This window comes from Atractosteus spatula, chromosome 14 (assembly GCF_055471065.1).
Source record: "Atractosteus spatula isolate fAtrSpa1 chromosome 14, fAtrSpa1.hap1, whole genome shotgun sequence".
Taxonomy (NCBI): domain Eukaryota; kingdom Metazoa; phylum Chordata; class Actinopteri; order Semionotiformes; family Lepisosteidae; genus Atractosteus; species Atractosteus spatula.
Window position 1 is genome coordinate 27,958,295 of NC_142719.1, and position 17,917 is coordinate 27,976,211.

General features: G+C 33.6%; 1 protein-coding gene across 3 annotated transcripts in view; it reads left to right on the forward strand.

Annotated features, from left to right (window-relative positions):
- The window catches only part of LOC148821020 (gamma-aminobutyric acid receptor subunit beta-2), an 86,150-nt gene that overhangs the window by 694 nt on the left and 67,539 nt on the right, over positions 1–17,917 (forward strand). For 2 of the 3 annotated variants that reach the window (XM_088931732.1, XM_088931733.1), the window contains exons 2-3: positions 82–173; positions 957–1,024. In XM_088931732.1, the coding sequence (XP_088787858.1) occupies positions 82–173; positions 957–1,024 (160 nt within the window). The remainder of the gene's footprint in view (positions 1–81; positions 174–956; positions 1,025–17,917) is intronic. The other variant, XM_088931734.1, reaches the window with a different exon arrangement.

A 17,917-nucleotide genomic window follows, 5' to 3' on the forward strand; every position in this document is an offset into this window, starting at 1 on the left:
TGACTGTATACACTATGCAATACTTCAATAATCCATACAGAAGGCTCTGCATCTAAGAATTTACCTCTTTCCTTTCTCTAGTGTCAATGACCCTAGCAATATGTCACTGGTAAAAGAAACTGTGGATAGACTGTTGAAAGGATATGACATTCGCTTGAGGCCAGATTTTGGAGGTAATTAAAATAATTTAATAAGGGTTCTAATTGATTGCAATATTATTACCCTTTTGACGTGTTTAACTGCTTCGTGAATTGTGTGAATTGTAATGTGTTAGGGTTCATTTTAAAGTTTAGCGCACATACCTCCCATTTCTGTAAAAGGTTTACATGTGTTAAAGAGATCGGGCCAAATTTCAGACAAATGGACAGTCTTCATCTAACATGCCTTGAACGTTATTGGATTAAGACCTGTTTTAGTAAACAGTCTCCTGTGTAGGTAGATTTTTTAACTTGTGACAGATTCAAGATGTAATGTAACTTTGCTATAAAATAGTTCCATTAATAAACTGCTAAAAATCTCCCTGCATAAAATATTTATATTTGACATTTAATATTGCTATCGCTGTACCGCGAACACAGTGCTTTTGTACTGTACTCCGGTAGTAAAATGTCATTTACATATTTTGAAGGGTTGGGGTTAGGGTTTTATAGTGTAAAGCGCTGTGAATATGAATTTGGAATCTAACACATTAATACTCTGGGAGGGGAAAATGCCCATGTTTTTCAATGAACACTGGGGGGTATTGTGCAAGTATTCTATTATGTAAGGTTAAAACATTAGAATCACAGGTAATACTGGGCAAGAGACTGACTTGATTTTTAAACGGGATGTTCAATAATATGTATACTTCCGTAACGCCTTTTATAGCTGCTATTTAAGTTAGATGAATAAAATCTTATTATGGAAAGAGTTAAGTTCTTGAAAAGATTACATTGCGGACCGTTGTTGGTTTGCAGGTCCCCCGGTGGCAGTGGGCATGAATATAGATATCGCCAGCATAGACATGGTATCTGAAGTCAATATGGTGAGTACACAATTATTTTATCCTACTAATTTGTGGATGCGGACCTTGATGGTCAGAACCTTTCCCAAATAAAGCAGTCCCTGTGAAATATAGGGAGCGCACGCGTGCCAGTTGCCATACCACCGACGTAAAAGCCTGTCGTTTTCAAGTGATATCTGTATTTATCCACACATTGTAACGAACAGATGGGGTGTGGGTAGTGCGTGAGTGTGAGTGGGGGACCAAAATATGTCATTGACCCAATCTTTTCGCTTGTCCGAACCGCGATTTCGTATTCTTTTTGTCATGAACCTTTGGTCAAATTTGGAAGATATATACCTGTATATAATCTCGGATATTGCATATTTGTCGTCTGCCGTCTGTGTGTTTTCAGAGCCCTGAAAAAACCAAGAGTGGCACTCGAATGTGTTGTTTGATGCTACAGTACATTGCAAATCCGGTTCATTATGGAAGTTCATTCTTCAAGAAGGTCGGGGGAAGGGGGGTGCAAATAAAAGGAATATGGAAGACCACATGCTCAGCACCTTAATAATGTTTTAATTTTGAGCCATCGAGTATTTAAGGTACTCAGCTTTATTAACAGCACGACTATGTAACATTTACAGGAACATATGTATTGGTGTTAGGCAAATACTTCATCTGTGTTTCGGAGTAACTGTACAAGGAAACAGAAGTTTTGCTTCATGCAAGAGCATCCCCTAGTGATCATTATGTAGAATTACAGCTTAGCAAATCATAAAAAATACATTAGCATTCTTTCTTAATAGAATTAGGTTATTAATGATAGTGATTGAGTTTGTTCTTTCTTAAGTGAGTTCATACATGTCAATATGCTGAAAATAAAAAATACAGAACTTAATTAATTACAACAATAAAAAAAGCACTTGTCAGCAGGAGATTCTGGTTAGTTTATATTTGCTTATGTGAATGAACAGGTAATTAACTGTATTCAAACAAAAAAATGCTAATGATACGTACATATATGGGCAATCTCTTTCATCAAAAACAGCATTAATCTTTTAATGTCTAGAAAAGAACTTTTAAATAAAAAGTCCAATGAAACATAGGTATCAATTTTGTGTTATATCAACATGAAAATGCATATGATAAAATATTAGTGTGAAATTAATTTTTAATTCATAGGCTGCTTATAACAATCTGTAGGTGTATTCATTTTCAATACATTTTGCAACCCCAATTTCAACAGTGCTACAATGTCCAGGCATTTTAGATTATATTTAATACATTTCTATTATGTTTTGTTGTTAAAGTTACCCTTTGCCTCTCTGTGTGGTCTCAAAGTTCAGGTTCAGTGATTTTTGAAAAAGAGTTTAGACTTATGAAAGCATTTAGAGTATTACCAAAGATCCCTCTCAATATTTTTACATCAACTTTTACTTTTCTATGATTGACTCCTGAAAACAGTTGTAGAACAATACACACAAATCAGGGGAGTTTAAATCATTAGAAAATAGATAAACAACACGTTAGAATCACAACATTTGGAAAGGTAATCTCTAGCCTCTGTTTTTTAATGGTCAAAGTAGATATTTTTTTTCTTAATGTTCTGTCACATGTGAGTTTTTTTGTTGTTTTTCCTTAGATAAGTGGTGCAGCTCAATATGTGAAATCTACAGTAAAAGAAAATATTTTGTTCTCTGACTATAACATTAAAGTAGATCAAACAAATCAAATGTTGACCAAACAGAGTTATACATTATTATGTGATGTATGTATGCTGTATTTCTGCTTTGCTTGCTCATGCCCTTTCATTTGGATGGCTTTTAACTAGAATCCTCACACTAATTCACCCAGAATAAGCACATGTTTTAACGTGTAACCAATGTGAGTGCAATACACCATGAACTGATGCCGACATCACATATTGTAACTCCCAGTAGAAATGTGGACATTTGGATCTTTCACGTAGTATGAAATGTTTCCACTCTTTCAGTAATGCCAAAAGTTGGCATCAATTATACTTCTGCATGTTCAATTTCCTAATAAAGCCATAATCCGTGTGTCTGGACTGCTGAACTGCCAAATAAAGCACCTGGGTTATTGTTTTAGATAATGATTTTAGTATAATGCTTTCTACAAATATGTTCTGCAACTATTACCAATTTGCAGTAATCCTTAAAGCCTGGCTGCATTAAGCATAGGGATTGTTTCATGTTTAATGTTTGTCCTTCTACTATGTGTCATTTTTTAGAACTACCAAATATTTACATCAGTACTGAACCCAAAAGTGGAATTTGCAAGAAAAGTTTTCTGTGAAACACCATGATCACTTGGGACAACATGCACAGATGAGTAATTTCTAAATCAGGCAAGGTCAGAGAAAAATAGAATAATTTTTAGAACATGGTTGGTCTTATCTTTTGTGTGTACAGTTTTGCAGATTTCACTTAATATCATAGTTTCTAATAGTGAATACATTCATTGCATAAGAAGGACCAAAAATATTTTTAAGTAAGACTTTTATCTGAAATCTGCATTTTCATTGGACCGCTTTCTCAATTTACACAGCATATAAATTCCCATCTTCTCTTTGGTCTAATTTGAAGCTCATTAGAAGGTAGCTTTTGCTCCTGAGCTTTCTTGCACAAAAAGGATGGCCACCTCTGAGGGATTCTGCTTTTATCTGTACAGATCTGGGCCTTCATTTTTAAATTAGCCCAAGATTAAAGTCAGAAGAGTAAGTTTCCCATTGGCTTTTAGCATGCTCTCCTTTGAAAATCTCTCTTGCTACCTCCCCACAAAATTTCTGCAGAAGGACCAGCAGATGCTGCTCTGCCAGGAGACTCATTAATGACCCTTATGAGTAGGGACCTGTAAGGCGTTCCTTTCATTTCCTTTAGCGTTTTTCTGAAACTGTCAAATGAGGTGCTGTTTTACAGCACTGCCCTCAACCAATTTTATCAGAGAATTCGCCTTTTGTCAAAATGACCTAAAGTCATCACACATTAAGGTGGACAGGTGCTTCCCTTCATTATAAAAAAATAACCAATGCCCCGGGTGAGGTCAAAAGCAGGCATTTAATGAACACTGTTTTATTCTTTCCATTCTGCTCCATGTTTACCATTATGTCAGGTTTACAGGACTTTGTTTTTTGAAACCTACATTGCCCTGAATGCCTTTTAAAAGGTCTAACCAGTGACCAAAGGTTAAATGTGATCCTGGGCAATGAAGGTCCTTGGGTCAACCCCAAATATGTCTGTGCAAACTTGTCTTGATGTCAACATCCTGACATTTGGTCAGGCCAACACAGGAACGTTGGAGGGAAGGTCATGTTCTGTGACTACAGTATGTCAGATTGGGATGACTCAGTACAGAGGTACTGTATACAGGTATATGTATATAACACTTATGCAGGTTTTTTTTTGTCTAGCTTTCATTTACTAATGTATCATAAATTCTGCTTTACAAAATACTATAAAAACTTTTTTAGTGTAAAATACTTAAAAATACTTAGTGTATTACTTTGTTAACGTTAACAGGATAAAAACTATAACCGTATATTTACTTAAGAACAGATCCGTAAATTCAGCAGAAACATGCAACCATTTTGATATGATGTAATAATGTTGTCATGCTCAACAGACTATTCTTTTCAAAGTATGTGATAATAATGCAAACATGAGTCTAGGCAGGTGCATTCTGTCATTACTTAATTTACGCATCTTGTTGAAATTTTATCAGTATACCTTAATTGCAGTATCTTAGCATGCTTTAGATTACTGCATCTAAGTTTTTTTTTCATCTGTTAGATGCAAAAGTAGGCCAAGCAGCAGACAAGAGAAATCACAGGTTTGAAAATCCCATTTGCACACATTTATTTCTTAGTAAACGGGTCGATGTTTTGGCCAATTTCAAAAGAAATATATTTTGAAAGTGTGAGTGGAAGAAAACCATTTATTTCTTTCAATGATTATAACCAGTGCTTCGTTTGTAACTGTTATGTTTAAAACAAACACCTAAAAAAAGGTTAGAACATTGTTGCAACCAGCTAATGAAGAGAACTAATTTGGATTGTTTAGTCACTTGTCATCTAAAACCTTGGCTATTTAGTTGTGGGAGAAGCAGAGCTATGGCAGCAGAAATACATTTAAAAGATGTCAAGAACATAGTTTGACTTCACTTTACCAGTTTCATAATAGATTTTTGTGTCTGCGTTGTGGGGGATTTTGGACGTATGAAAGATGTAATAAAACTGTCAGCTTTGCACTCTTATATGGTTAAATATAAGCAGTGCGTTCTGTTCAATTTCAAGTACAAGAGAGAGTAAAGCACACCACCTGGCATGTGGGAAGATGTTTTAATGCGGAGCAATTGACTGAATAATCAGAAATTATGTAATACAATGATAATTAAGGATGTCTTACTGACTAAATCCCAAACCATAATTATTTCCAGTTACTATGGTTATTAGTATTTTCAAGGATGAATTTCAGATATTTGCATGGACAGGTATATTTATAAATAAAAAGTGCTTTCTTTATCAGAAAGGTACATTGATTTTCAGAGGAACTAAATATGTGTTCATCGTTGATAGAACAGTGTAAATCGTAAGGATGACACTGCAGAGAATGGAATTCATAGCAAAAGATGTATTAGAGCCAGTAAATAGGTGATAGATAAAACTATCTGCTTTCAGAGGTATTCTACACTTTGTCACCTTGACTGAACGTTAACTTTAATAACGTTATCTAAACTTTAAGATTCATTCATTTTTAATTGTTCAAAGGAATGCTGAAGTGTGGTAAGCCAATTTCAGAAAGGATTGCTGCATCTACTGTAGATCTACTGCGATCTAACATTTATGAGTCATTGTATAAAGCTGTAATATTAATAAACCATGAAAATCAATGTGTTTTTTTGCTGGGACCATAAGCAGAGATGATCTTAAACCCATTGTTATAAAACATAACGGTCTTAAAATACAACCATCTTTAAATAATACATGGTATTCCATATAAAAGCTAGTACCTCATCAGTACAATCACAAAATCATCTTCAAATCTACTGGACACACAATTAATTTTTATATTTTATTTTAATCCCGCAGTTTGACTTTAAATTGTGCACCATCTGAAATACATATAAAAGTGAAAAGAAAGAATTAGTAAAAAGTAATTATTGGGATTGTTTTTCCATCCTATAATGAGATGTTTGAAAAAATCTAACAATGTTTAACTGATTTGACACTTCTATTTTATGCTTAATTAAAAAGTTTTCTTTTGCTAGAGTTTTGGCCCTGGGGGCAAACCATTGTTCCAACTGATATTTTAATCTTTATACTTCATATAAGTAATAGAAACAGAGCTGAAAGAGCTGAAAGCAAGTGTGACTGAGACTTTCCAATAGGTGCTGAAATTGTATGGGCTTCAGTCAGCCTGGGTCTCCTTGGTTTGCTGTCCTACAGTGGTTCTTGTGGTTCTTATGCAGTGTCTTCAGCAACAGCTACACCACTCCACCAATCAATATTCACCCGGCTGCAGGCACCTAAAATGGCAAATCCTGTAGCTTTGATTGTGCACATTTTGGAGGAAACATTAAGACTCCAGACTCCACCAGCTTATTTTGCAAACAAGTGCCTCCTGGTCTTAATTTTAAATTCACTTCCCTGTGGTTTCCACTTGTATCTTCTTGTTTACGTTTCATTGTTGAATCTGAAGAAGTCCAGACATTTGACTCTGTCAATGCCTTCTAAGATTTTGAATACTTCAGCCAGGTCCTCAAATAATATTCTCTTTTCTAGACTAAATTTAGCCAGTCACTGTAGGATATTGACAGGCCAAGAATGTTACTCTGGGCTAATTCCGTCACCGTAATATATTTTTTGTTATATGTGCAAAAATGTAACAATAGTGTAATTGAGATTTCTTTTCAATAATGTAACCTGCTTTGGTTTAAATTCAAATTACAAACTTCTATTTTGTTCTAAATTCTTGAAAAAATAGTAGCCATTTTTAAATAAGAAAAACTGCAAAAACTTTAATTTCCTTTTATTTTCTCCGGTTATATTGTTTCTCTGCCCTGGTTATATTGTTCTGAGAAAAGATATTCACTGTCATGACTCATGAAACTGCTAAAGTGTAAATGTTGAATTGTTGTGTTCGATTCATGGAAAGAATTTCAGAGAAGACATTTAATTCAGATGAAAAGTCATTTTTTGTGAGTGCAATAAATATTTTTTATTAGCTATTTTTATGTAATAACATCATTATCTTCTTTAATGACTGGCCATTTTAATCCTTTCACTTGTCAGGGATTTAACCTGCTTTGGATCTAATATTGAAATCACAGCAAAGATAGAATGCTACCATTAAAACTGCATAATTTGTTCTAAATGACATTCATTGGCTCACATTTGCTGTTGATGGCATCATTATAATAGACCCTGTAGGTCAAAAAAGAATGTCCACTTTAGGGTAAATAATAAGCTCTAATAGGTGCCTTGCCTGATTTTAAAGCCTTAATGCATTTAGCCTTTCTGCATTGTGCTTAAATTATACCTAAAGTACTTGAAAGTTCTCTCTTTAAGTTACAGGAGGTTTCCATATTGTTACACTTTAGTATGTTGAAAGAGCAAAAAGTCTGTGGGAGTAAAGCTTAATTAAAAACACTTAGAAATATCCCTGTGGCTCAATAAAAAATAATGGACATGTTCTGGTAATTGTGTGTGATGTAAACCTTTTAAATGTGTTTATTGCTTCTTTGTGGAGGGTTTTATTTCAACATTTAAAACATTTATTATTACAAGCGTAATTAGGTGGGGGTGACCCAATCCATTGTATAACAGAAGATGGGTTAGTGGGGGTCCCCGAGGCTGTCAGACACTGATTCTCAGTCATCATTTGAAAAGCTGTGTACTCATCATAAGAGAAGCAACTAGAAATAGCCATATATCCACCTGTATGCTCCACATGTCCTGCTTAAATTGCCAAAATTGCCTCGTGAGTACCGAAAATGCATCTAGACCTTTTAGAGGTTACCTGGATCACTGACATGTTGCAATCTGGCCAGCTTTATCACAGAGAATCTCAAGAATGCTTAAATAACCCCTAAATATTGCTAAAATGTGTACATTCACTTTAAAATAAAAAGTTTAATCTTAATTTCTCTGTCTTCCTTATAGATGTGATTCACAGGAAAACCTGGGATCTATTGGTCAAATAAAATGAATTGGCTATCTTTTTGGTTTTGCAAAAGACAAGATCATGCTATGGCTGAGGCTACTTTTAAACATCTTTATAAGCTCCAGTTTGTTTAAGGTTTTTCTTGAGATTCTCCTTCAAATACATTAACCACAGCTTTGATCTGTCTTCACACTGATAAGCTGTAATTTCTGCATTTCTGCATGGAAGAAATGTGTTAACTTTAAAGTTCATATTTCTTGTGTACTGTATGTATGAAAGAGCAGAAAAACATAGCAATAGAAAACAGAAGTAGTACATTTGGATGAAAACATTTTTAGATTATAGGTCTGGAGAACATAAAGACACAAACTATTATTAATATTTTTATTATAAGTTCTTTACTTTTCCAAATGTGCTGTAATCCTTTTGTAAGTAATCGTTGATCTCATGTACACTTCTGTTTGAATCTGGTACAGATTGTTCTAGTTAAACCCTGTAAAACTACCAACCAAAGTCTCATGTCAAGCACCTATCTGAAACAGAATGAATTTTGGTAGACATTCAAGCATTTGAAATAAACTTTTAATTTGTTGCAGACTAACATATTTTGTATTTTTGTTACTCTCAACTATGTATACAATACCCCTGTCTTCAATGTTTGTACAGTATTTCAACAGTAAAATTAGTATACTGTAGGTAAAGTGTCACTTTCTTACACCCAGACTGTTCTTCCTGGCTACAGTTCCTGTGTAGTCATTATGTTACAAAATTCTGACATTGAATTAACTCAATCGATTTCACATTGTTCATATTTCTTGGTCATATTTCTTTAGATGATGTAAACATGGTGTTCAAATACTGTAATACTGTATTTAATACAGTACTATACTGTATTTAATACTGTAATACTGAAAAGTCAGTAACTGTAAAACAAGTAGTGACAGTTTAATTGTTTAAATCCTTTCTTAATGTTTACATTTTGGATCTCTGAAGGAGATCTATAGATCTACTGACCTGTAGTTGTAGCTGTTGTTGCAGTTGTTGTTCTGTTGTTTGGGTATTCTTCTTATGATATTATTTTTATACATTTACTTTGAATCCTGTTTGCCATGAGAGTGACCTCAGTGGCCTGAAAAACAACTATCATCATAATAAACTGAAGAAAAAAAAACAAAGCTCTGAGTTTCCAGAGATGTAACAGGGTCTGTCAGGCTGAGTGAATGGAAACTGGCTGTAGAAAAGCCAGGCTTTGAATACAGCTATTTACAGTACTTCTCTGTGACTATGAGACAGAAGTTGCTTTAGGCACTATGGCACACTAATTCACCAGTTTCTCACAGAAAGAAATGGTATAATTTCAAGGGATATTACAGTCTTTCCTTGTATCCTGATACAATGATTTTTCCCTCACTGTGGCCAGTCTAAACAAAGAAAATGGAGATTTAATTTTAAAAAATTCCATGTTGCTGTTGTTAAAAAAGTGAAAAATGGAAACCCACGGATCTTTAAAATAAATAATACATATTGTAATTATGTCTCAGCCCTTGCTCTGTTCAAAGTGTTACTTGCTGATTTGCGTGAGGTATAAGTTGATAAAATGTCAATGAATTAAAATGCTCCAAAACCAGCAAGAAAAGTGTCTTTTTGATTTGCTTTTCAGAAATGTATTTTCATTCATTTAATTCTTTTTTCATAATTTCCATTAATTAAAAACTATAATATGGATATATTTAAACATAAGTCAACCATTGAGGCGAGCAGAATCCATGAGTGTTGCTCATCTTGAGTAGACACACAAGTATTATAAAATGCTGTGCTAATAGAACTCAAACTCTCTCTTTTTGGTGTTACTGCTCCCAGCACATACAGTACATTTGTAATGTTGCTGTTTCAATGTATCTGTGTTTGACTTTAGCTGGTCCTTTAAGTGCTGGCAATTGGGTTGCATTTTTGACTAAAGGATTTTGAACAGAAGTTTAAAAACAGCTTAATCCCTTGAAGAAAAACATCATTGTAAATCTTTCATTTTTATTTTTCATGATTTTATTATTATTTTTTTTTTAAGTGAAGTGTTACTGGGCTTCTCTTGTGTGTGTTCATGTCTGTGTCCAGTGTGTATCCTGCCTCGCACCCGTTACTTGCTGGGATGAGGTCTGGTTCCCTGAAGGGGATGTTAGGAAATGGATGGAGGGTTGATGAATGAATAGTTTAATGACTTCATACTAATTATGACAATATACCATACAGTACAACACTGCAGCACCATATATACTGTATATGTATATTAAAATAATCACTGGAACATTTTGACACTTAGTTAGTAGCAGAGGTGTTTTGTTCCCCAGTGTGTGATAATGTAACATCTCAGTAATGTAGTTGCCATTAGGCAGGCCTTGGCAACACACTAAATATAAACTAAAGAGTTGTTGTGCATGTTGCCCAGGGTGACAGAGCAGTGTTTTCTATCATGGTGACAAGCTGTTTGGTTATTCATTTGAAATTCATGTGTCTTGAGACAGAGAGCTGCACAGCTTGCAGCAGCTAGTGTGGATATTGTTCCACACAATTGGATGATAATATTCTCTGGATTGAGGCTCTTAATAATCATTAACATCAGCAGTATCTGAAAAGATGAGCATTCTGTTTCAATGTTTGTCTTGAGGTGTTTAGGATCATATGGGATATGTAATGAAAGTTCAAACAAGTACTTGAGATTATTTATCCATTACATTATACAAGTTTTTTAAAGACTAGAGAATGGAGTGTGTACTTATTGTACTTTCTAAAATGCTCCTGCGTACCCGACAGTGAAAATCTAATGGTCACCTTTCCTTTTACAGTATATTAGTAAATGGGAAATATTTAAATTATCAATTTTAGGTGATTTTGTAAATCAGTAGGCACATGATTTGTGTAGATGATTTGCAAAATAAAACATGTAGTTTTTAAGAAATAAACTTTAAGAAGTTTTTTCAGTTGAATTTTTTTAAAAATAATTGTACAGTATTTTAGAACTGTACTGGCTGAAAATGTTTTTTTTTTAAAACGTTATAAAGAAGGAATCTAGCAGAGCTCCACTTACAAATAAAAAATGTCTTGAACCAAAGTAGAGGAGTATATTAAAATATTGTATAAAGTCTTTTCTACAAAAGAAAGCAATTATGTTTTTAAATCAGTGCATAATTGTTGTTATTATGGCTACTCTGAAGGCTTGGGGTTTCTTCTCTCATTTAGGCAGCTTTGATCCCATTTCAAAAAAGAAACCTTTTTGTTCTACATGTATATTAGTGGTCCCTTGCTCATTATACCTAATGAAATAAGCTGTACTAATTTATTCTCTTTTAACAAGCAATATTAGAAAACGCTGGGATATAAACAATATTTTTATGTAATTAATGCAGGTCATTTCGGTGCAAAATTTAAATCTGAATATTACCCTCCTACCTTTTATCACGTTTTACATTAGTACTCATACATCTAAGAATATTTAAAAAGTTACAACAATCCCTTTCTTGTCATGTCTCTTAAACTCCTCTTTCAGATCATCAAATATTCATATTTTGTCCACAGACATTCATAAAGGCCACAGACAGGGCTACATTTCACTAGCTATATGTAACGCATTACAGAAAACTGGGTTTTGTGACACATGGGAGTTGTACCAGTTGCTGGCTTGGACTCCTTGATTATGTCCAGGACTGCAGTATAGTATACAGTACATGGTTTGAAATAGAATAAGTCAGAATACAGCATTTGTTTTATTTTTTTCCAGTGTGCCGAAATCTACTTTGTAAAATACTGCTGATTTATGATCATTTTCACCTCTGAAAATAAGTGTAAATAAAACATTTATCAGGTTTATTGCTTTTTAATGAACATATGTAAGTTATGAATAGGTAGAAGAGAAAATGCAGAACAACAGACATTTTGGAACCCAGAATATACAGTAAGCTAACATAAGGGAGACCTGTCTTCTCTAATTAGCAGGGATTGTTACCATAATTGGTAGTGAGTCCAACTAAACCTCTCCCTCTGAGCATCTGAGTGTATCTGAGAGCTGATTGTTTAGCAATTAGATTAATGTCACGATGTGTAGTTTTTAATGTACCAAAATGCGTGGTTTGCTTTCAGTGTTTTCTTTTTTTTTATTTATAGCAGGATTTGAATTGATGCTGTTTTTTAATTAAAACTGTCATAATGCAATTACCCAAGTAATCATGTCCAATTGCCATAACTGGAAAGAGAGTTTTTTTACTCATAAACACATTTTGAAAAAAGTTAGCCAACTCGGGTGTTACCATGGTAGTTTCATAAATTTGTATTTGTGTCTGTTGTGGAAAAAAAAAACACTTGGCAATTGCCGAAGTTGTAATCCTCCCCTATTTATACTGTATTTTTTTTAATTAAAAAAAAAATCCTCATGCATTTTTATTGATTTCATCTATATATTTTCAAAATTTCATCTATAAATTCATGCTTTTTTATCATTATATCCCCCAGCTGGAAGTCACTCACTGTCTCTTCTTATCACATTGAATGTCCAATAGTTTCCACAGTGTAGTTTCCATCAACTGGGGTATGTTGCTGCTCTCACAGACAGAACTTCAAGCCCAAAGCCCAAGGGTTACACTACAAGAATGGCAAGGCAAGTCAAAGTTGCTTCTTCTCAATCCCCAAACATCCTGATGTCACTGAACCAGCTGTGTGGGAAATGCCAACCTCTGTCAGTGAATGATGCGCTGTGCCACGGCCACAGGCCAGTCATATCTAAACTACAGTATAAGGTGTGGGATTTTCCTGTGTAAATAAAACAAGCTTTCTGTTTTAATTTAAAAAAAATGGATCCTGGATGAACTATGATTTGACATTAAAAGGTATAAACAGATGTATAGTGTTCTTTAATAAAAATGTAATACAATAATAGAGTGTATAGCAAAAGCTTTCAAAGAAGCTTCAGAGCTGTAAATAAAGTTAAGCATTATATGATTTAGAGTGCCAGTCACCAAAGTTCAGGAAAAAGAATTGTCTTTGTATAATTTTTCTCTGTTGTCTTTGTACACTGCTGCCTTGCAGTGGTGGGGCCCTGAGTTCAATTTATGAAGATTCCTGTTATTAACGTTACTACCCCTGATTTATATATGAACATAGATCTTGTTCACAACTCATAAGCTGTTCTTAAAGTACAATTATTTCTATTTACCTTTTATTGGCTATGCAAAACATGTTATTAGAGGAATGGTTAATGAAGCAGAAAGACACATTAGTGGCCTCAATAATTATGTTTTAGTTGTGCATAAAAGCAAAAGGGCAAATTTTAGGTTTCAGCATTCCCTGTTTAGGTAGTTGACCTCAATATCCAATAAAACGTCACCCCTCCATAAACTGCTGGTTTTGTATGATACAGCAGCAATTTTGTGTATCTACATTTTAAGATGAACTGTACTGTAGGTGTTAGAATCCTGTGTCTATAACAACACTATTTTCTTTTTTTTTTTTAGGTGCAATAATTTAACTATAAGTATCTATAATGTATCTATGTTCTACTGTTCAGATGGGTAGCTGCATCAGCATGCGTAGGCTGCAAAGGAATAAGTAATAGATTTATTCCATGCTGAAAAGAGAAGAAAGAAAACACAACGTTTCGGCTGTGGATCCTTCTTCAGGTGTAGAGCCTTACACCCGAGGAAAGCTCAACAGCTCAACATTGTGTTTTCTTTCTTCTCTTTTCAGCATAAAATAAACCTATTACTTGTTCCTATGTTCTGCTGGATGAACTATTTTTTGACACAATTCCTGTGACTTAGCTGTGCCAATTCAAATCCTACAAGTTGTTAAGCTTGATGTTAAGTTATTATTAGATACCAACTTACAGTATATAGTATGCTTTTTAATGCACTGTCATAATGGTTTCAGCACCATGGACAGCAACCATTCAGCACAGTCTTTCCTCAGAAGAGAAGTGTAGCAAAGTGAAAAGAATGATACCAAGAGTATATGGTAGAGAAAACAAACAAAACAAAACCTTTTGTGAATGACAGAATTATAAACTTTTTGGAGAATGTGTAGAAGACGTATTGTGATAGGCTTCTTATGAATTACATGTAATAGCTTTATTATGTTATCTATTTTATCCATTTATATTTTCGAATTTCATAATCAATACTACATGACATTAAATTTTTGCAACCAAATAAGGGAGACTTTGAGGCATATAATAATAATAATTCCTGTTTTAAAGTATTAAAACTCTGAAACTGGTTAAAACGGTTTATATTTTGCAACATTGGAAGTCTAAATGTACATTTTCATCAGCACCTCTGTCTGATGATTTCTGAATATCATAGTTATAGTTGATAATTGATAGTATAGTTTTATAATGGGCATATTTTTTGTGTTTTCTGAATTACTGAATATTCCTTTTAAGAGAACGCTTAGAGTGAGATTTTGTATCCTTTATAGCTAGTTAAATAATCCTTATTGCTTGTTCAATAAACAGTTACAAATGTTCTATATATATTTTGCATGAGTAACACATACTAAAATAATTTTCTTTTTTAAATTACCATTTGGTGAATTTAACAATTAATGACTATTAATTGGGAAATGGGTTATCTGGCACTAAAAACCTTTGATTTCTAATTTTTAGTGATGTTCAGATTATGATGTCTTAAAAAAGTTTTAGTAGCCATGAATTCTACCTTTGGAAAAGCTAATGGTTTATTAATGCCCAGATATTAGTATGAAACTTTTTAGTATTCATCTGTTTATAAAATAAAACAAAAGTGTTATAATCCTGTAATGTAGATCGAGAGGAATATTGGATCCTGTGCAGAGAAATAAACAGAGGGCAAAACACTATAGCCAGTAGTGTAGTCCAGAGGTCGTAGTCAAGAGAAGAGCTGAATTCCAATATGCCGGGTATCCAATAAAGTCCAAGATGATATCCACAATCTGTAGTCGAAAGCCAAACAGAGTTTGAGAAGCCAGGTATCAAACGCCGAGGTCCAGAAACAAACCAGAAACGAAATCCGTAAACCAACGTCAAAGGGAAGTAAATCCAAAAGGCCAGAAAGAGTAATCCGAGACGAAACGCAGGGAGTAAGCAGCTCAACGGGAGAGAATATCCAATACGGAGCAGTTTGTGTCCTGACAGGGTGTCCTAAAATAGGGCAGGACCAAGTGGTGTGGTGATAGAACAGGTAAGCTAGTTGGTTAGATGCTTCGGCTGGGTCTACACCTTGTTAAAGGGACAGTTTGAGATACAGGGGTTGTTACAAAAAGATGATAATTCTCTTTTGGTGTGTTACTGTATATGTCTTAATTTGTGCTAAAAATTAGATTTCTACCTGTAATGAGAGTTACAGAAAAATAACTGCAAAATTATCCAGTTTCACCCTTGATTACAAAACTTTTCAAAAGGGAAAAATAATGCATGTCTTGTGAGGTCAAAGTATGAAATATAAAACATTTTCAAGAATAACTGATTGGAAATGATAGACACAAGCATAATACATTTCAAGCATAATACATAATACAGAATTACAGAGGCGTGATCAGAAACCTTATATCTGAATAGAAAAAAAAATGATTTTATTTTTTTAAGACTTCAGGAAAAGCAATTTCAATTATAATTGCTGCATAAACTGTTATTGCTCTTCTCCAGACCTACTTATTCTTTGATTCTGTGTGAGAAGTGACCTGTATGGAAAACCAGAAATTAATTTTTAACAGCTGATCTGCGAGCACGTTATTAGCAGTATTAGCTGTAAGCACGAATGCTGATGATAGGATTTTGTCTGTCGTTGGTACAAGACTTTAACTTGAGTGACAGGCATAGAGTTGATTCACAACATTGCTCTAAATGAGTACTGCCAATTCACTATTACATACCAAATCAGCCTTTGCCTGATTTACATTTTTTACAGTAAATATACTGTAATAAATAATTAATCTTACATGATTATTTGCAAACTTTATAATTTAAATTTATTTTAATGTAAATATATTTGTCTTTATGACATGTCACTTATAGATTCAATGAACATTAGTAGTTGAGCAGTAGTTTTATATGCATTTTTCAGTTTGAAGTAGTTAATTAACACCACAGCAATAAAGTGACAGGAGAGATATAATTCAATTTCTTTAATATATCATGTTAGAGTTCAGAATTACAATGTCTCTTACCTCTGTTACACTGAAATTTCATCAATGTTTTTTGCTAGCAAGGTAAAGGTTTTTGTATGAGTTTTTTCATCTTACAGCTTTCAAATACAGTATTAGCTGTAGTTTTATCTCCTTGGTGTTAGTTAGTAAATAATGCTGATCAATTGATAAAAGGAGATATAAATCTTATTTTCCTTGGGTTTCTCTTTCATTCAACACGGTCTTAGCTATTACTGGATTTTGCAAATTCTTGCATACTCAGATAAATCTTTTCCAAAAATAATGACCCCATAACCTGACATTCTATGGTAGGAAACTGGTATCCATATCTTTTTGGTTTGATGTATACCAGGTTATGGATCCACTTTACCATTAAAGTGGTATTATACAATAGCAGTGAAAATGCTGAATTGTTGCCTACTTGAAACCGACCAAGAGAAGAAATTTAACCCAACAAGAGGCAAGCTGCTTTTAGGCATTCAGTTGTATCAACAGTTCACAGTGAAATAAAAATCAAAAGCCTTTTCTAACTTTTAAACTATAAAACAGTTATGTAATTTAACTAATAGTCTAAATGCATTTTATTTTCTGCTGTGAATTAATAATGAATGTTTATTCCTGCTTTGTGTTGTAAATCTGGAGATGTTTATTGTTTTACTTCAAAAGAACAAACGTTTTTCATTGTTTTTGTTTTCTTCAGTTCTTCGTGTATCTGTATAGTGTATTAAAGCAGTATCATTTAAATTAAATATAACTATACCAAAACTTATCCTAGCAGGACTATAGTTTTCAAAATTTGACCACTAACACTAATTGGTTGCTAAACTATACATATCGGTTGCAAACTATAGATGGATAAGACTGCATAAGAATATACTGTAAGAACAGTCTATTCCATCCACCTAATGTTCAAGTTCTGGAAATGCATTCCATTTGTTTATAATGCTCTGTGTAAAAAGCATTTTCTAATAGTAGTGTCAATTTGTCTTTGATTCCCTCTCATTCAGACTCTTCAGTCTATCCTTATAACTCAACACCTGAAGCCCTGGAGTGTGTCTTTTTGCTCCTATCTGGACTTTTTTTCAAAGCTTCTTTATCCTTTCTGAAAAGAGCTGACCAGAAATGTGTGCAGTTTTTATATAACCTCTTTTAACTGGTATTCTTAACTCTTTCATGCATAACCAAACACATTTCTTTGCCTAGAGACACAGAATCTGCTACAACTTCTTGGTCTTTTTACTACTGTGTTCTTTTCCATTTTGCATGATATAACTGAGCTATACTGTTATTTTATCATATTGTATTAGAATTTACTAACATTTAATTTAAATAGGCATGTAACTTGATCATCATTATCAGAAAATTTGACAAAATCTGATACTGATATAGATCAATATCATATTTATTGTATATACTGTAGAAAGAAGAAGAATATGCCCAAGACAGAGCATACTGTACATAATGTCATAAGGCCTGTCATAAGGTGTTCATATTTTTGGTGACCGCTTCAAAAATATGTAGAAGATTTATTGAGCAAGATCTCCCTCTATGTAACCAATTTTGACTTTTACAATAGTGTTACTGTACA